The 21,137-nt window shown below is 43.2% G+C and overlaps 1 protein-coding gene across 2 annotated transcripts in view; it reads right to left on the reverse strand.

Annotated features, from left to right (window-relative positions):
* The window catches only part of XRCC6 (X-ray repair cross complementing 6), a 223,278-nt gene that overhangs the window by 107,904 nt on the left and 94,237 nt on the right, over positions 1 to 21,137 (reverse strand). For both annotated transcript variants that reach the window (XM_089687719.1, XM_089687718.1), the window contains exon 7: positions 18,506 to 18,692. In XM_089687719.1, coding sequence (XP_089543845.1) covers positions 18,506 to 18,692 — 187 coding nt within the window. The remainder of the gene's footprint in view (positions 1 to 18,505; positions 18,693 to 21,137) is intronic.

Below are 21,137 nucleotides of genomic sequence, written 5' to 3' on the forward strand. Positions count from 1 at the left end.
GAGATGAACTGAGAGGAGGAATAGAAGATTCGGTTATTAGCTGAAGGCAGGATAGGCTTCCCTGAAGAGATCGCCTAAAAGCGGGCAGAGTAGGACAGTCTGATAGATTGGGGTAGAGAGTTCCAGAGGATGGGGGAGGCTCTGGAGAAGTCCTGGAGACTAGCACAGGAGGAAGAGATAAGGGAGCTAGAGAGCAGGAGATCGTGGTAGGAGCGGAGAGGACGATTTCGGTGATATTTGGAGACAAGATTGGTGATGTAATTTGTATGTGAATAAATGTATGTGAAAAAACTTTTGCGCTAGATGCGTGCAAATTATACAAAACGAAATAAATGTAATGCAACATATCCAAATAAAAAACTGCTGCCACCTTAAGTGAAATAAATCATATAAAGAACAAATGAAACCTAAGTGATTCAGTGGTGGTTAGTAAACAAATTAAGTGACTAATAAAAGTCGATAAATTAATTCCAACGCGATAACCTTCTATTTATTTCCCAAAACCGGAATCAGCACGTGTTCAAGAAAAAGCCCCTTTCGGCTGTACACTGAACAAATTTCCATGCCTCCCACGCTCATGGTCGGCATATATCGCTTTGAAAAGTATGCCAATATCAGTATATCCACAATTCTCCTTGCTCCTCTCTCCCACATACAATGGCCATGAAAGAGTAAAAAAGGTAAAAAATCCAATGGTGCAGTACAAATAACACCTTTTATTAAAGTAAATGACAGCCACTCACAGAATAACTGAAAAAAGCACATCTGTAGATAATGCATAATAGTGTGATATGGTGGGTTGCAATTAATGCTCTCACCACCGCCGGATCCCAAACAATGGCGCTCTTGCGTCACTTCCGGGTTGCCACACAGCCTTGCTCTGACGCTTTTCATCAGTTCCGACTTCGTCATAGATCCCTATGGGGAGGGGGCACGGGCTGATATGCTACTCAGTAGGTTAGTAATGCGAGAGGAGACTGAAGGGGTGAGGTGAGGGGTAGAAAGATAGATTTGTGTGTCATCAGCATAGAGATGATACTTAAAGCCATGGGAGTTTATAAAGTGACAAAGGGAGGAGGTGTAGATGGAGAAGAGAGGAGGTCCAAAGATAGAACCTTGAGGGACCCCTACAGAAAGAGGAAGTGGCGATGAGGAGACAGAGTTATAAGTAACGCTGAAGGAACGCTGTGATAGGTAGGAGGAGAACCCGGAGAGAGCAGATTCTTGGAGGCCAAGAGAGTGGAGTTTTTTTGAGGAGGAGGGGATGGTGAACAGTATCAAAAGCCACAGAGAGGTCAAGTAGCAAAGAGTATAGAGTAGTGGTCATTGGTTTTAGCAGTTAGTAAATCAATATGGAGTTTTAGTACGGTAGTTTCAGTAGAGTGGAGTGAGCAAAAGCCAGACTGTAAAGGGTCTAGAAGGTTGCTGTCAGTGAGGTAGGAGCTCAGGAGATTGTAGAGTTAGGCTGGCCATACATTATACAATTTTCTTGAGAATTGTTCTTTAGATTTACCAAAAACCATATAATATGAGGTCAAACCTAAACAACACTTTCAATTGTATCCAATTAGGCAGGCTCTTGCACTACATAATTGAAGGTAAATCTTAAGGAAATTGGGCAGAAATTGGACAGAAAATTGTATAGTGTATGGCCAGCCTAAGCATTCTAAGAGTTTAGAGGTAAATGGGAGCAGGGAGATGGGTCTTAAGTTGTTCAGGTTGGTGGGGTCGAGCGAGGGCTTTTTAAGTATGGGAAAGATGTGTGCATGCTTTAGAGGGGTGGGGAAGGCACCATTAGAGAGGGAGAGATTGAAGATGTGAGTGAGGGAGCATAGGACAGAAGAAGAGGGTGACTGTAGTAGTTCAGAGGGGACAGGATCCAAGGGGCACGTGGTGAGATGGACTTCTGAGAAAAGTTTACTGACCTCTTCAGTAGTAACAAGGTCAAAAGAGGAAAGTGTTGAGGGAGGTTTAGTATAAGGTATGCTAAGTGGGACAAGGTATTAACAAGAGTGACAAAGTAGGCTTGTTTGGCAGCATGGAGGGAGGAATTGTATGTTAAGAAAGCAGATTTTTATAGGGTGAATGCTTGCTGAGATTTGGTTTTACACCACAATCGCTCCAGTGCACGGCTATGTGTCTTAAGATTTCAGGTGTCGTCAGTCTGCCACGGTTGTAATAGTCGGGGCCTGATATTTCATGTAGTTAGAGGAGCAAGTGAGTCTAGTGTGGATGAAAGTTAACTGTTGTAGAAAGAAGTGGTCAGGTCAGGGCAGGACAGGGGAGAGATTCTGTCATAGAGGCGGTCAGTTGCAGAGTGGAAAAGAAAAGGGTTTGTTGTGAAAGTTTCTGCGGGTAATTGTTTGCTGCTTGGAGGGTTAGGTGTTTGAAGATGAGGACACTGTGAAGGTGATGAGATTGTGATCAGAGAGAGGAAAGGGGGTGTTTGTGATGTTGATGGGAGACCTTGGTCTAATTTATTCCCATCAGAGTGAGTGGAGGACTGTGACCATTATGTTAAGGCAAAAGATGAGGTTAGGTTGAAGAGATGGGATGTAGCTGGTTTGTTCACATTAATGGGGATGTTAAAATCTCCAAGAACAATAGTGGGTATTTCAGAGGAGAGAAAGTTGGGTAGCCAGGCAGAGAAGTCATCAAAAATGCGGGACTCCGGTCCAGGAGGCCGGTAGATCACTGCAATCCTCAGAGAAATAGAAGAAAAAAGCCGAATGCAGCGCGTCTTGAAAGAAGAGAAGGATAGAGTGGAAGGGTTATGGAGGACTTGAAAGGTGCTCAGTGGAGATAGAAGCAAACCAACTCCACCTCCTTTCCAACCACTGGATCTGGGTGAGTTCAGAGAAGCCAGGCTTCTGTAACTGCTAGTAGGTTAAGGGAATGGGAGACAAAAAGGTCATGGACAGTGGTGAGCTAATCTCTCACACACACACACAACTGCCAAACGTATTGGGACACCCCTTCAAATCATTGGATTCAGGTGTTCCAACCACCTCCATGGCCATACATGTATAAAATCAAGCACCTAGGCATGTAGACTGCCTCTTCAAACATTTGTAAAAGAATGGGTCGTTCTCAGGAGCTCAGTGAATTCAAGCGTGGTACCGAGATAGGTTGCCACCTGTGCAAGAAAGTCCATTCATGAAATATCCTTGCTACTAAATATTCCACGATCAACTGTTAGTGGTAATATAACAAAGTGAAAGCAACTGGGAACAACAGCAACTCAGCCACAAAGTGGCAGGCCATCGCATGCTGAAAGCGCATAGTGCGCAGAAGTTGCCAACTGTCTGTAGACTCAATAGCTAAAGACCTCCAAACATCGTGTGGCCTTCAGATTAGCACAACAGCTTCATGGAATGGGTTTCCATGGCCAAGCAGCTACATCCAAGCCTTACATCACCAAGTGCAATGCAAAGCATCAGATGTAGAGGTGTAAAGCATGCATTGGACTCTAGAGCAGTGGAGATGTGTTCTCTGGAGTGACAAATCACGCTTCTCTGTCTGGCAATCCAATGGACGCATCTGGGCTTGGCGGTTGCCAGAGAACCTGCCTGATTGCATTGTGCCAAGTGTAAAGTTTGGTGGAGGGGGGGTTATGGTGTGGGGTTGTGTTTCATGGGTTGGGCTTGGCCCATTCGTTCCAGTGAATGGAACTCTTAAGGCATCAGCATAAAAAAACATTTTGGACAATTTCATGCTCCCAACTTTGTCGGAACAGTCTGGAGATGGCCCCTTCTTGTTCCAACAGTCTGCGTACCAGTGCACAAAGTAAGGTCCATAAAGACATGGATGAGCAAGTTTGGGGTGGAGGAACTTGACTGGTCTGCACAGAGTCCTGACCTCAACCCGATAGAACATCTTTGGGATGAATTAGAGAAGAGACTGCGAACCAGGTCTATTCATCCGACATCAGTGCCTGACCTAACAAATGTACTTCTGGAAGAATGGTCAAACATTCTCAGACACGCTCCTAAACCTAGTGGACAGCCTTCCCAGAAGAGCTGAAGCTATTAAAGCTGCAAAGGGTGGGCCAACACAATATTGAACCCTACGGACTAAGACTGGGATGCCATTAAAGTTCATGTGTGTGTAACGGCAGGCTTCCCAATACTTTTAGCAAAATGGTGTATATAGGTACATATGTACATACAGTTGTGCTCAAACGTTTAGATACCCTTGGAGAATTAGTAATACTAGGTACCATTTTATATAGAAAACATGAGTGAAAAGGCCAAACACATCTTTTATTTCTTATGGGATTCATCAACTGTAGGTCATAACAGAATGGCAAAATCATAAAACAAAACATTGCAACAAGGAAACAAATGAAAAGACCCCTGTTCAAAAGTGTGCATACCCTTCATTCTTAAAGTGATATTAACCTTGCCCCCCCCACTCCCAAGTCACAGAATTTGACTGACTGGCTCCCTCTGCTTGCAATCTCCCTAATGAGGAGGGAGATAATGGCTAGAGTCGCTGTTCTCGTGCACATCGCTAGATAAGATTGAAGTTGTTCAGCCTAAGGTTTTTCACCTTAATGCATTCTATGTATTAAGACTTTAGAAACACTAAATTCATTGTATTGCTCCCTTTAGTATTAATGACAGTGAGCAGTCTTTTGAAATAGAGGTCTATGAGGTCCAGAATGCTTGCAGGTGGTATAGCTGCCCATTTGCTTGGCAAAATGCCTCCAGGTCATGATTCAGTCCTCTTGCATGAATCGCACGTTTGAGATCTCCCCAGAGTGGCTTGATGATATTAAAGTCAGGAGACTGTGATGGCCACTCCAGAACCTTCACCTTTTTCTGCTGTAATCACTGGAGAGTCAACTTGGCTTGGTGTTTAGGATGGCTTTCATGTGTTTTGCACTGAGGAGAAGCTTCCATCTTGCCACTCTTCCATAAAGGCCAGACTGGTGGAAGACTGAAGTGATGGTTGTCCTTCTGGAACTTTGTCCTGTGGAGACACAGGATCTCTGGAGCTCAGTCAGTGACCATCGGTTCCTTGGTCAGCTCTCTTACTACGGCCCTTTGCAACTGATTGCTAAGTTTGCCTGGGCAACCAGCTTTTAGAAGAGTCCTGGTTGTGCCAAACTTCTTCCATTGGAGAATTAGGGAGGCCACTGTGCTCTCAGGAACCTTCTGTGCAGAATTTTTTTTTTTTTGCCTTCCCCATATCTGTGCCTTGCAATAATCCTGTCTCTGAGTTCTGCAAGCAGTTCATTTGACCTCATGGCTTTTGCCCTGTTACAGCCTTTTATAGAGAGGTGTGTGCCTTTCCAAGTCAGGTTCAGTCAATTTAATTTACCACAGGTGGACTCCAATCAAGGTGTAGAAACATCTCAGCAATAATCAAGAGAAATAGGAAGCACGCAAACTAAAATTTCAAGTGTTGTTGCAAAGGGTCTGAAAACCATTGTGATATTGCAGTGTTTCCTTTTTCTTAAGTTTGCAAACATTTCGAAAATTCTGTTTTTACTTTGTCATTATGGGGTACTTCGTTTAGATTCATGAGAAAAAATAAATAAAATTAAACTGTAGTATCAGGCTGCAACATAACAAAACTGAAAAGTGAAGGGGGTCTGAATACTTTATGAATGCACGGTGTACTTCTTTTTTTCTTTGTTTATATACAATCTTTTTTTTTTTTTATTGAATTGGAGTATCGTGGAGATTTTTTACAAGTTGAAACTAAATGAAATAGTGCTGCACTTATTCTTGTGGTTGTTTATATAGTACAGGGTGTGAATCACTTTGTGACTGCTGGTGGGCTTTTTATATTATTATTTTTGAAGGTGGTTACGCAGACAGGTATTCGTTTATTACAATAACAGGGATAACCTGGTATGTAGGAACCCCCTAAACACAGCCAGGACCTTGGTGAACCTTATGGAAGTTGTGGATAGGCTGAACAGTACAACTTAAGTGGTGGAGCTCTACCACAGACAGCAGAAATGTTTTGGTGAGACAGAAAAATCAGAACATGACAGTAAGCCTCTGAGGTCAACTAATGTCAAGAATCTCCCTGCTAGAGAGGTCACCACACTGGCCACACCAATTTCAATTGCAACGTTTGCACTTGTAGAAATTTGTAGTCTCGAGATTCAAAAAAAAAGGAAGGCCCAACGTAGTTTGGTTTCAGAAATGTGAAAATGGCTGAGTAGAACCTGAGAAACCTTTCACCCTCTGAAACCAGAATGATCACTCTGAGATAGAGGACAGTCATGAGCTTGCAAAACATTAGCTACTTTTCATGGATACATGAAAACACCTGAAAGCATAACATGTGGAAGGGAAGGCCTGTCAGCTGTAGCCTTTATCAGCCTGTAGCTTTGAGCCACCATATTAAGGAGCTTCACAATTTCCCATTCCCAAAACCTCCACTCTTTGAAGTATAAGTAGTGGCAGGTTTTAGAACCAAAGCCTTCTGCCAGTGGTAACTCTTACCTATTGGAGGAAACAACAAAAGCAGGGCCAAACAAACATTCCCCTTAAAAAAGGTAAATCTTGCACGTTTTAGTAGGACAATTCTGTTGACCAACAGTCAGCCAGAGGATCCTGTGCATGGGTATCGGATAAGGACTCGCGATACTAAAGTTGATGTATGAGTCACTAAAGCTGGGGGTAAGGGGGGTCACCAGCAAGACTCTTTAAAATGGTAATAAACACAAAACTAAAGTTGTAACACATTGTGGCTTACCAATCCTTAGATGAGGTGGCTATATTAGTTTTCTTTTTCTAGTTTTTTTTCCCTCTGCTTTCACTTGGTGATCCGGCCTGTAACACACTTCCTGTATTAAAGTGACGACACTCTGCATGAAAGAGCAACAGAGACACCTTTGGACAGCAGCATTGTCAGTCTGTGGGGAGGGAAGTGTTAGCTGGAGTTCAGCTTCAGTTTGTTAGTGTATTTAAATCTGCTAGCTTATCTAACACTTTTTAAGCGGATTTACTAACCTGGGCCTGTATAGCACCCAAGCTAACTCAGGGCAATATATCACTACACAGGGACCCATTCTGCAGGGTCCAGTGCATCATCTGGTGTGGGGTCAGGGTGCCATTCCTCTGAGCAATGGCCAGCAATAGGATATGGATCCAAAAAAATCTAGTCTTCTAATACCAGGTGGAATCGTTGAGAAGGTAGCTATTTTCACGCAGAAAACTGAAAATTGCACAGATGTGACCATCACCTTCTGACACGATCAAAATACTGCAGCCATGCCTAACAGAGCTATGCCTGAAAGGGGACTTCCTGCCATATTATTTTGCCAGCGTCCAATCGTCTGAAGGTGGCAGCATAACCCTGTTCATAATGAATATAAGTACAGGACACAGGGTTCTTTAAATCTTGACCATGGGATGTAATCAAATACAATGGAACAGTGAGCAACACTGCAAACAAATCTAACCGGACCAAAACAAGGGAACCAGCATTCGAGCTCAAAACACGGCTTGAAGCATCTTATGGCCTAAGCTAACGTCAAGAGAGGCCTATACGTCCACTTAATAAAACTTTACAAACGTGAGCAGAAAATCAGGTGGCCCTGGAAACCTTGAAAACAGACTGTAAGACAATGGCCAAACCTGAGACTTAACCCTTCAGGGTACTCAAGCCAAATAAGAAACCATGTCAAGAAATTATATAAGGGATAAATATTAAGTTCACTGTAGTAGAACGCATTAAATACAAATGTTAAATATAGGACTGCTCATGAATATGTGGGACGTCCTAAAGCAATAGAATTCTGAGGGGCGGTTGATCCCACAATAACCACCGCCATCAATCTCACAAGCAGCTACTCAGTTGTTCGCAATACGCTGCCAAAGGCAGAATCCTCCGTGGCTCCGACTTCCACCTGATAAAACCTTGTGAACGTATGAATGGAAGACCACGTAGCGGCGTTGTAAACCTGAGCCACTGATGCCTGATGGCGGACAGCCCAAAATGCCTGGTAGAGTGTGCTCTCACCCGAAAAGGTGGGGCCTTAAAACCATAGCCTTATATGATTAACTGGCGGATCCAATGAAAAATAGTTGACCTGGAAGCTGCCTTCCCTTTCTGGCAGCACAAACCAGGTATCTTGACCTGTGCCACCAAACTAAAGTAAATCTTGACCACCCAAAGTACATTCAGAGTATGCAATCTTTCCCCTGCCGACTGTGGACTAGGAAAATAAGAAAGGCACTGCCATGATTTACGTGAAAATTAAAACCACTCTAGGCAAGAAGATGGATGAGGACAAAACATCAGTTCATCATTTTGCAAGACCAAGAACAATCTTCCCGCAAAAGTGACAGTAAATCAAAGAAGCCACCTTCCTAGTCAAAAGATTAAATTTCTTTACTTGGTTCAAAAGGTGGCCTCTTCAAGGACCAAGTTCCAATCCTAAAGAAACAAGGGTGGCCTTACAGACAGGACCATCCGTATTATACTCTGCATGAAGTACGAATCAAGGGGTAAGAAATGATGGTCTCTGGGGGGGGGGGAAAAAAAAAAAAAAAAAACACCTTTCAATCAGCCACTTCCATGGATGTCACCACCTGGCTTCATCCCAGGCAAGTAAGATTTCAAGGTCCTGTAATGGAAACTCCCTGCAGCTGGCTTTCTGGTGCCAAAAAAGTGTAGAGAAAACAGGACCAAAACACCCCTGATCTTAACAGACCTGAGCTTACTTTAGCCAAGCCTTCAAGTCTAGCAATTTTAAAGCAGAATACATTATTAGAGCCAAGACAAGAGGTCTGGGTCGACCGGAAGTGTCCAAGGACCGTCTCCTGCCAGATACAATATGTTGGTGTGTCAAGCCCTCATGGGCTAGGCTGGGCTAGGCTACCACTATTATCAGTGTTACCTCCTCCCGAATCCTGCACAAAAGACACGGAAATAGTTGAATCGGGGAAGACATCACTGGGAGGAATGCATGTATGCAGTCCATGCATTAAATATGTATGTATGTAGTTTAAGCTTCAAGTACGCATATATATATATATATATATATATATATATATATATAGATAGATAGATAGACACACACACACATATATATATATATTCATACATACACACATACACACACAGTTTAAGAATCAAGTATGCATGCATGTATGTATGTAATTATCAAGTATGCATGCATGTATGTATGTAAGTAATGTAAGCATTAAGAATGCATGCATGTATGAAGTTTAAGCATCAAAAGCATCAAACATGCAAGTACATATGCAGTTTAAGCATCAAGTATGTATGCAGGAACACAGCCCATGCATCAAGCATGCATATATTAATGCAGCCCATGCATTAAATATGCTAAAATAAAGCGAGCGCTCATACGAGTAGCAGCTAGAACACTTAAAGGAATAACATAATCCTTGTATCACAATAAATAAAACAACAGTGCAGCGCTATCAATAGTATAGATTAATCAATGCATTGAAGTTCGTATAGTGGTTCTCAGAAGCTAAATTAATTAGTTAATAATAAAAGATATTGAGTTCATGTAATACATCTAATGTGTGGCACCAGTAAAACTTCCTCTGCTGTAATACGCTTGACTGGTAAAAATAGCAGAAATGCGCACTCACCGACCGTGCAATAGGAATGCGCATGTAAATAATCATCAACTGAAGTGGATAACACCGGATAGATAGCAGGACATCCCTCTAGGATATGGATCATCCAACTTGGGTGAAGTGGTATACAGCAGGGCTCAGAGGTCTCCTTAATGAGGGATAAACAGCCTGGGTAGATGGATTCTTTCCTCTGGATAAAAAATGCTGCTGTGTATATGAAACCCTCAATAGAGGGTTAAAACAAAGAGGGAGTGCCCATAGTGTAGTAGGTAATGCTTTATTCCAGAATAAAAATGTAGAATGGGTACAGGTACATATATATGTCAAAAATGAATAGACAGGGATAGTGTACTGACCCTAGAGTAAAATGGCCGCCGGACCTCCTCGTGGTCGTGGCCTTTCGTGCTACGGCACTTCATCAGAGGGGAGGCCAACAGCTGTGTGACAGACGTCAGTGCTTAAATAGCCGTGCCCGTGCATGCACGTCAGATCGCTGCCATCTTCCCGAAGGACGGGGAAATGCGCATGCGTGCCCTTCAAGGCGCCATTTTGCCGTGGATATTTCTCTTAGGACTAGACGCTCCACGAACTGCTGTCCATACAAGCAGGATGAGACGTCAGAGTACACAAAGAGTGTGACAGAACCCAGGGGGAAACAGGAGAGCCTAGATGACAGTGAAAGTGATCATTATCAATTAAAGGGATGATAAAAATACCATAACCAAACCACCCCTCAAGATAGATGTACATACGGTATTAACCGTTTGTGATAGTCAAACATGTTACTGTATGAATATTTTCTTTTTCCACGGCATAAAAGGTGCTCTGTAGTGCATATTAAGAACAAATAGAATACATTAATAAAATATAGATTCCATAAAATAATGAAAATATAAAGATGAACAAAACATATAGAATCAAGAAGAAAAAAATAAAAAAGTTAAAAACACAATAAGATACCCTAAAATATAAAATAACAAAAGATGATTCATAAAGAATAAATGTATCATAAAATCTATCCATCTTACATCGGAATCTGAAGGGATGGGAGAAAAGTCAAAACCTAATATGGAATGAGTGAAATACCACAATCTAGGAGACTAATTGGACTCTATATATAAATAGCGAGAAAATGAATAAGCATAGGCCAATAGAGTAGATGTAAATAAATAAATAGGTAAATGAATAGAAATTGACTTGAATTAACTGTCAGCAATAAAGCAGTTACCCATCGAGTTTCGGCTTGTGAAACAGATCTAGTCTTATTCTGGCCCCTCCAGTGTGCTGAAACAGTGTCAATGCCCACAAATTTGAGGGAAGAGGGGTCACAATTATGGAAAAGTCTATAATGATTAGACAAGGAATGTTCCCTATACCCTTTCTTTATATTGGCCACATGCTCTCTTAAACGATCTCGTAGGCGTCTAGTTGTGCGGCCTACGTACTGTTTCAGGCAGGGACATTGCAGGAGATAGACAACAAACCTACTGTGATACGAGATAAAATTGTCTTATCGTGTATGATCTTCCCGTTGTGAATGACTCAAATGTGTCAATTCTACGTTTCCTCGTGTTATTACACCTACACATGATACACCCGTTACATGGGTGAAATCCTTTAAGTTCACTAAAAAATTAGACCTTGGTCAGAGGATCAACCACATTTAGTGCAATCTGATGTCTGATAGCGGAAGCTTTCCTAAAGATAATTTCAGGTTTGCTGGGCAAAACCTTAGACAGTATGGGATCCATTTTCAAAATATCCCAATTTTGAGAGGAAGAAGGAGGACGAATAGGCACTCCAAAAAAGAGAAGGATCTAAAATGTCATGGTATTTTCAATCTTAGCAATACCCATTTAACAAATAATGAACTGTCCCTTCTCAATAAAGGACTGAAATATACACCTGCCACTAGACTAAACAAATTTAATACGTACATAGATGTACACAAATTTACTAGACAATTGTCTCTTAAGAGATAATTTTTCAACAAACCTATCTCTGATTGTACTTCTTTTGACGGAGTTATTCACTCTAACCTACGAAATGCATCCACATTTAACCCACCTCCTCAATCACACTCATATGTTAACCTTTTTTAAGGAAAAAGTTTTAAAAGATCTTAATAATAGATCTACTAAAACGGATACATGATGGCTGTGGGGATAGGATAGCCATCAAATCATTGCTTGAAAGGAAGGACCTAGTAATCAGGCCGGCGAATAAGGGTGGTGGAGTGGTCGTTCTGAATAAGGCTGACTATGTCTTAGAAGTTAACAAGATTCTGAGTGATAATACCACCTATAAAGTTTTATCTAAAGATCCAATGTTGGGATATAAACAAACACTTAAAACTATCAATAAGGGCTATGACAATAAGATTTTGAATAAGAAGGAAAACGCTTTCCTATGTCCTATAGCACCCAAGCTCCCAGGGCTCTATATTCTCCCCAAGTTGCACAAGGATCTGACCCATCCACCTGGACGACCCATCATTAGTGGCATTGGATCCCTTGGATTGAGAATTGGGGAGTATATAGATTTCTATTTGCAACCCCTTGTCACAGACACACCGTCCTATCTACGGGACACAAAGCAGGTACTCAATGAAGTCAGCACTTTAACCTTATCACCCAGCACTTTTTTGGTTACAGCTGATGTGGCCTCCCTGTACACAAGTATCAACCACACAGGCGGGATGGAGGCAGACAATTTTTGACACAGCATAGCACCTTACCGGTTGCACAAAAGCACTTTATCCTTGATTTGTTAGAGTTCGCGATGAACCATAACTACTTCTGGTTCAACAAATCATATTACCTACAGATTAAGGGTGTTGCAATGGGGGCTAAATTTGCCCCCAGCCTCGCTAATCTCTTTATGTCCAGTTGGGAGGAGGATTTAATCTACACCAGAGATTGGCCGGAACTGGTTATGTACAAAAGATACATAGTTGACATCTTCCTCCTATGGAATGGTGAAGAAGAGGCATCGATACATTTTTTTACGACACTTAATAATAATGACCTTAACATCAGCCTCACCTACACTTACAGCCAGCAAGAGATAAACTTTTTAGCGGACACAGCTATTTAAGCACTGACGTCTGTCACACGGTTGTTGGCCTCCCCTCTGATGAAGTGCCGTAGCACGAAAGGCCTCAGGAGGAGCCGACAGCACGTGTGAAGTCATACACCGCCGCGACCATGAGGAGGGCGGCGGCCATTTTACTCTAGGGTCAGTACACTATCCCTGTCTATTCATTTTTGACATATATATGTACCTGTACCCATTCTACATTTTTATTCTGGAATAAAGCATTACCTACTACACTATGCGCACTCCCTCTTTGTTTTAACCCTCTATTGAGGGTTTCATATCCACAGCAGCATTTTTTATCCAGAGGAAAGAATCCATCTACCCAGGCTGTTCATCCGACATTAAGGAGACCTCTGAGCCCTGCTGTATACCACTTCACCCAAGTTGGATGATCCATATCATAGAGGGATGTCCTGCTATCTATCCGGTGTTATCCACTTCAGTTGATTATTATTTACATGCGCATTCCTATTGCGCGGTTGGTGAGTGCGCATTTCTGCTATTTTTACCAGTCAAGAGTATTACAGCAGAGGAAGTTTTACTGGTGCCGCACATTAGATGTATTACATGAACTCTATATCTTTTATTATTAACTAATTAATTTATCATTGATGCTGCTTCTGAAAACCACTATACGAACTTCAGTGCATTGATTAATCGTATACTATTGATAGCGCTGCACTCATGCATTAAGTATGCACGTACGATTGCAGCCTCTACATTAAGTATGCATGCACGAATACAGTTTCAGCATTATGCATGTATGAATATAATTTATGCATTAAAGCAGGGGTGTCAAACTCCATTTTATAATGGGTTATATCAGCATTATGGTTGTCCTCAAAGGGCTGGTTGTATCTTTAAGACTAGATGTCCAGAGCACCCCATCTCCCATTACATCAGATGTCAAGAATCCAACACCCTCCCTAACATCACTGTGCACCACCTCTGGGGACAGAGCTGGAAAGCATAAAGTGCAGGGTCTGGAGTAGGACATGAAGAAGAGTGGAGTCAGTTACCAGAGTCTGCTGAATGCAGAGACCAATGGAGGTAGAGATGAGGGGGTGCTGCAGCTGCACTGAGAGGTGTAGGATTTGGCAGAAGAGTTCTCCTCTCTGCTGCCGACTGCTGAGGCAAGTTGGGGGTGGAGACAAGAGGGTACCTGCAGGAGAGGTATAAGGGCTACATGAAATGGCCTGGAGGGCCAAATTCTGCCCGCGGACCTTGTGTTTGACACGTGTTCATTAAAGTGTTACTAAACCCAGGACCCTGCATTCACTATATCTGGTCTCCCATAGTGCACAGAAGATGGAAATGCAATTATTTCAGTAAATATAAACTGCTAAATACCTTTTCCCATCAGAAGCTAGAGCAGTCTTGTGGCTTCTATCAGTGTTCAGCCTGCTCTAGGGGATGCAAAACCCCTGACCTCTGTCTGACCTGTGCTGATCACATGCACTCTCCCAAGAAAATAAAAAACCTCTCAAGCAATACACACTAAACTGAGCATGTGCAAAATGCCTACGGTTCAGTCTGCCTTATCAGGAGATAAGAGGTGGTCGCTTAAACAAAGGGAGGAACAGAGCAATCACGATCAAACAGCCTTTTTACACAATGCAGAAGATTAACCCCTTAGGTTCCACAGTGAGTATAACAAGTATGATTTACTGCATATATAGGCTGATTTTACTGTTGTGCGATTAGTAACACTTTAAGCATGCATGCATGCATGCATGCACAAATGCAAGATTACCCCTTAATGCATGCACAAATACAGTTTATGCATTAAGTATGCATGCATACGCAAATGCAGTCTATGCATTAATGCAGTTTATGCATTAATTACGCATGCACAAATGCATTTATGCATTAAGAATGCATGCACAAATGCAAAATTAAATCCTTAGGTTCCACAGTGAGTATAACAAGCATGCTTTACTGCATATATAGGCTGATTTTACGGTTGTGCGTTTAGTAACACTAAGTATGCATGCACAAATGCAGTTTATGCAAATATACAGTTCAATCAAATATGCAGGTATGCATGTAATACAATACTGCAACTGTACCAGTTTCAAAAAACTGTGTGAAAATTAACTACTTGGTTCCATACTAGGCAAACACATACCGTATTTTTCGCTCCATAAGATGCACTTTTTTCCCCCCAAAAAAGGGGGGAAAATGTCAGTGCGTCTTATGGAGTGAATGTAAAGCGGCCAGTCCGGTATTTCTGCCGCCACCACGCCAGAATATCGGGCCGGCCGCTCAGCTCTTCTCTCCTGCAGGACCTTACCTGTTCCTCGCTTCAGTCTTCCCGCAGCAGCTTCTGTGACAGCTGGGTACCCACTGCGCATGCGCGAAAAGCGCCGCGCTTTGTGAATGGTCCGGTGTCTTCTGGGACACATGACAGGTCCCAGAAGGCTCCGGGCCATTCACAGAGTGCAGCGCTTCTCGTGCATGCGCAGTGGGCACCCGGCTGTCACAGAAGCCGCCGCGGAAAGCAGAGGGAAGGACAACTCCGCGGAAGTGGGAGCGGGTACCTGTCAAATTCAGGTACCCGTTCCCCCTCCCTCCCCAAAGGTCCGCAGTCTCTGGCCATCCCCTGTACTGTGTCCGCAGTCTCTGGCCATCCCCTGTACTGTGTCCGCAGTCTCTGGCCATCCCCTGTACTGTGTCCGCAGTCTCTGGCCATCCCCTGTACTGTGTCCGCAGTCTCTGGCCATCCCCTGTACTGTGTCCGCAGTCTCTGGCCATCTCCTGTACTGTGTCCGCAGTCTCTGGCCATCTCCTGTACTGTGTCCGCAGTCTCTGGCCATCTCCTGTACTGTGTCCGCAGTCTCTGGCCATCTCCTGTACTGTGTCCGCAGTCTCTGGCCATCTCCTGTACTGTGTCCGCAGTCTCTGGCCATCTCCTGTACTGTGTCCGCAGTCTCTGGCCATCCCCTGTACTGTGTCCGCAGTCTCTGGCCATCCCCTGTACTGTGTCCGCAGTCTCTGGCCATCCCCTGTACTGTGTCCGCAGTCTCTGGCCATCCCCTGTACTGTGTCCGCAGTCTCTGGCCATCCCCTGTACTGTGTCCGCAGTCTCTGGCCATCCCCTGTACTGTGTCCGCAGTCTCTGGTCATCCCCTGTACTGTGTCCGCAGTCTCTGGTCATCCCCTGTACTGTGTCCGCAGTCTCTGGTCATCCCCTGTACTGTGTCCGCAGTCTCTGGCCATCTCCTGTACTGTGTCCGCAGTCTCTGGCCATCCCCTGTCCTATGTCCGCAGTCTCTGGTCATCCCCTGTCCTGTGTCCGCAGTCTCTGGTCATCCCCTGTACTGTGTCCGCAGTCTCTGGTCATCTCCCGTACTATGTCTGCAGTCTCTGGTCATCTCCCGTACTATGTCCGCAGTCTCTGGTCATCCCCTGTGTGCACTCCATTGGTTAAGAATATTTTTTTCCCTGTTTTTCTCCTCTAAAACCATGCAAAGCATGGCACAGCCAGACCAAACAGCACACTGCCCACAGTGGCCACCGGGAAAATGGCCAGATTTTTCAAAGAAAAATGTAAACTTACCATTTCCGCCACAGGACTTTGAATCATTCCAGGAGTCCAACCTTCACCCATCACAGCGTACATTGTCATGCAGACCTTCAAGGACTCGGTCCTCTTAAAGTGGGGCCACTGCCTTTTTTTTTTTTTTAACTGCACAGGGTTCCGTTACGCTGGGTCCAGTGCCGTAAGGCTGCATTACAGGCAAAACCCCAAGGATTCTTCTCCTTATCCACTGAGGTTGTTCTTTTTGAGTTACTGTGCTGTACAGGCCTGGAGTGAAATTGGCCATATGGCCCCACCATGAAGGAGGACACAGGACAGGACAGTAGAGTTCTTACTTGAGATCTCAGCAAGGGAATTTCTACTGGCAGATAGAACACTTAAGATGAGGCCCAGGTACTCCAGACAATTTGTCAGAGTCAGTGTTGATTTTTTGGAGATTGAGAATCCAACCAAAGGCTTACAACAGCTGAACTGTCTGCTGAATGTTGGCCTATAGAACATGGGCAGAACAGGCTCTCAACAGGAGGTTGTCCAGGAATTCTGGACTGTGAACATCCTGAGACGTAAACAGGCCACAAGGGAGCACCACAAATTGAAAGTGTTTGTAGCTTTGGGTGATGACATACTGAACCCAAAAGGTCGGGCATATCATGAACCCAGATGGATGTAAAGGCTGAAAGAGGTTCCCCCCATTTAAAGAAGTTGGGGCGCCTTGTCATTGTGCAGAAGGCTTGGAACCGGGCTTAGCCAACTTTGTCAAAGGCTCATAATGGAACGGTTTTTCTGTTGTAGGCTTGAGAGGGACAAAAGGAAGCCTTCCTGAGTAGAAACTTAGAATTGTGTCTTCTAGGCAACAGGGTGCTCTTACCTTAATGACTTTTGTGATGGAGCATTTTGTCCAGACTACCAAAGTTTGCATATAGCCATAGGGGTGATAACAGGTTGCTTTGTCTGACCAATCAGGGCAAAAGAAGATTTGAAAAGCATGAAGTCTCTTTAAAAGCTAGCATGGCATCTTTAAAAGCTAGGAGATTCTTTACAAGCACCATCAAGGATCTGTTGAGGCAGTCAATAGCTAAATCAACATTTGGGACCATTTTTTCAGAAAGGAGTTCTTTAGGAGATATTTTTGATCAACAAGTAAATGTTTCTGGATGCTCCCAACATCATGTTTTCTCCGAGGGAGTGAATAGGAAAAAGTCTTGGTTTCTGCTTTTTAAGGGAGCCCTTACTGGTGACCTTAGGTCATGAAGCTTCTGGGAGCTCTAGCACCAGACATGTTCTTACCATATCAATCACCACAAAAAATGGTGTCACAGAGTTTTGACAATAAAACATCAGGAGGCTTCTCCTGCAAAGAAACCTCCGATTCAAAGTAAGCGGTCTCTAACTTCATTTATCTTTTGCCTCGGCAGCCCACTGTCCTCTTTCGGGTAAAGGACCCCTGCTATCAGAAACAAAACGTGGCAGAGGAGGAGAGGGTGGCTTACAACCTTGAGGACTTTTATAAGGTCTGCAATTTGTCCCATTAAAACAGAAACCCAGCAAAATCCTCCTTACTTAAGACTCGTACACACGATGAGAATATTGGACGAATGATCACCCGTTTTCTTTTTGCACAGTCTCATATCGAAAATGAGTAGATCACTAAAGTTCCAAATATCGAAAATGAGTAGATCACTAAAGTTCCAAAAATTCTCCCAAGACAGAATACACCTTCGGAGGTAATGTAATGTATTATATGCTTTCGTTTCCGAGCATGTGCAGTCTTGGTCACTTGTTTTTTTATGGTCGAATATTGTACTGATTAAGCTAAAATCTTCGTTCTGCAATCATACGAGAACAATTTTGGCACTTGTCGCTTTGGATAATTTCACATGAACTGTTGTCATCAACTCTCCAAAGCCGTGTACGAACGATCAGATTATTGGACAATCACTCCACAAGCAGTATTTTTCATCCAATTTTCTCATCCTGTGCACCAGGCTTTAGGCAGGAGGAGGAGTGTGGGACAGCAGACAGGCAACAGAATTGTTTGAGGAGAAAAGAGAGTCAGATGAGGACAGCTAAGTAAAGTATCCGAGGCAGGAGAAGCAACCCCCTCGCCTCCCAGCCCCACTGGTAGCCAAAGCAAAACTAGAACCCTTTTGAACTTCCCTGAAATGTGTTACAAATGACTTATTAAATTGCCCCCACAATGTTGTGAAGTTTCTGAAAAAAAAAAAAAAAAAGAAGATTTGGGAAGCTTTAGCTTAGATTCCCAAGTAACTACTATGCTCTGTACCTGTGATTTCTTTGTATCACTGGGAAGCAGCAAACTTCCATTCTCCCTATTGAAAGAACGTGTCTTCGTTTTCACAGGCTCATTGGATTCACGGTAAAGCTTGACAGGAGGTGGCTTCATCGCTTTTTGCAATAGGTTATAAACACCAACCGTAAGACTGACATCATTATCCAACTTCAATGAGAGTCTGCAAAGAATGAAAATAAAAACAGTAAGGTGGCATTTCAGAAAAAAAAAAAAAAAAAAAAAAAAAAAAAACTTTACCTAAAGCTAGCCACACACTGATCACACTGCACTTGGTTTTCTGATGAACTGGCCAAAACTCAAGCAGTGGGTGGCCCTCTTCATCCAACATCCCTTAAAAATGGAAAGTCTGGGTGGATAATTATTGGCCAAACAGTGACTGCGACCAGTCAGCTACAGTCACTGTCTGGCAGAGCCCACTGTATTCTGACAGCCTTTGTAGCTGGCTGTTAGAATACAATAGTCTTAGCAGAAGAATTGTCCATCTGTGTTTAGTATAGTAGGAATTTTAATACCTGTAAAATTCCTTATCTGGTTGCACAGTATAGAACAGATTAGATATTCAGAGACCCTGGGTTATTGACTACTAGCTTTAGGTGAGTGGACTCTTGCAAAAGCTTTGCTGAGCACATCCCCCCGACATTCTTCTATAACCACCACTCCACAAGCCCTCAGGGTTTTTGTCAGGATGATTGCGCTCCCACACGAAAGTAAGTATTTGAGCCTTTAGTTCCAATTTAAGGTCAGAGCATGGGATTTTAGGCAGGCAGGTTTATCTGCTAGAAGGAAAAGTTTTGCCTTGACTGTGTTTAGAATGAGGCCCAATTATTCTAGACAAAGGGAAGGCTGGAGAGAAGATTTGATTATCCAGCCAAAGGCGTGAAGTTAGTCTGGATAGCTGTTTTGAGGGTGATGAATCCGTCAGAAGAAGGTCATCTAGGTACCCCATGACCTCATTGCCCCGAGTTATTAAGAGGGTGAATAGGGGTGCAAGTATCTTTGTGACTATTCAGTGAGCAAAAGGACAGGCCAAATTGTAGAGTGATAAATTGGAAGCATTTATCTCCTACTGCGAAGCACAAAAATTGCGGATGAGGTAAATGAAATGGGACTGTGCAGGTAGGGATCTTAAATGTCTATTGATGCCCGATTACCCTCATCTCAGAGAGGCAATTACTGATCTGCAATTTCCATGCAAAACTATAAAAACGAGAATGTACTTGTTTAGGGACTGTAAGTCCAGAATATGACAAATACCCCTATTTGGCTTTCTTACCATGCACAGGTTTGAACAGAATCCTTTGAACCGGTTTTCAAGTGGGACTAGAGCAGCCACTCCCTGGGACACAAGATGGTTCAGGGTGGTCTGAGAAGAGAAGAAAAGAGTGAGGGGGTAGAGTCTGAAACTCCATTTGTACCCCTTTGAGAGAACTGATTGAACCCATAGATCTGGGATATCTGTGTCCGAGAGGAATGCACCAGACATTCCCCTCCTCTTATAAGAGTGAGGGCGTTCATTTATTGTGAAGAAGGCTTTGGAATAGACTTGGTGGACTGTGTTCCAAATCTTGTGCTGAAAGGAAAGGCTGAATTTTGGCTTTGAAGATGTGGAGAGTGATGAGGCGCTCTTCATTTAGAGTAAGTAGAAGGCTCCAAGGGAGGGATAAACCTTCCAATATGGAAAGACTTTTCCTCTTTTAAGAACTTGTCAAGTGCATCATCAAAGAGATGTCCTCCCACAAAAGACATATGAGTGAGGAATCTTTTACAGACAGCTTCAGCTGCCAAGGGTTTTAGCCATAAGGTTCTGCGCATTGTCATGGAAAGTGGAAATTTGTGTCATGACTTGTTCTAGGGCAGGGGTGTCAAACTCAATTTCATCAGGGGCCACATCATTAGGTTGCCTTCAAAGGGCTGGATTTATCTGTAAGACTTTGTAGTGTAGAGTGCAGGGCTTTAGGGGTAAGCTACATGCAGAGTTCAGGAGTATGTGTTGTGAATAGTTCAGAAGTGTGCTGTGTACAGAGTGCAGGGCTTAGGGGTGTGCTATGCACAGAGCGCAGGGCTCAGCCCTCTTTCAAAGACTGTCCTCCTCTTTTCTACCTCTCCTTGTCAGCTTTGACCTCTGCAACACTGCCACTTTCCGGCTACAAAAGCCCTGGGTATGAGGGCCACATGAAATGGATTGGTGGGTCGGATTCGGCCCCCGGGCCTTGTGTTTGACACGTGTTCTAGGGCATCAACACAGAAAAGTAGAACAGATGACAAAGTTTGTAAGTGTTCAGTCAGAAGTTGGTCCTAGAATACAGGATACTCTTGGTTGTTCATTTCACTAGTCCAACTAGCTGCAGTTTGACAAACCGAAATTGCAGCAATAGGCAGTTGCAGGACTGAACCTGCAAAAGCAAAGTTTAAAATTTTCTGTCTACAGAATCGTTAAAAGAAAAAAAAATCTTCTATATGGATAATATGTTTATTTAACAGTCCATTTTTTAATTAATTATTTTCCTACTGGATTTAGTGTGGTAATGATTCTCAAAGGAGTCAAATTCTTTGCAGGGGTATCCCAATTGTTATAAATTGCCCATTCCATTTGTTTACGAATGGG

The sequence above is a fragment of the Staurois parvus genome, unplaced genomic scaffold (assembly GCF_062004578.1).
Source record: "Staurois parvus isolate SC_StPar_1 unplaced genomic scaffold, SC_StPar_1.0 ptg000436l, whole genome shotgun sequence".
In the NCBI taxonomy this organism is placed as follows: Eukaryota; Metazoa; Chordata; class Amphibia; order Anura; family Ranidae; genus Staurois; species Staurois parvus.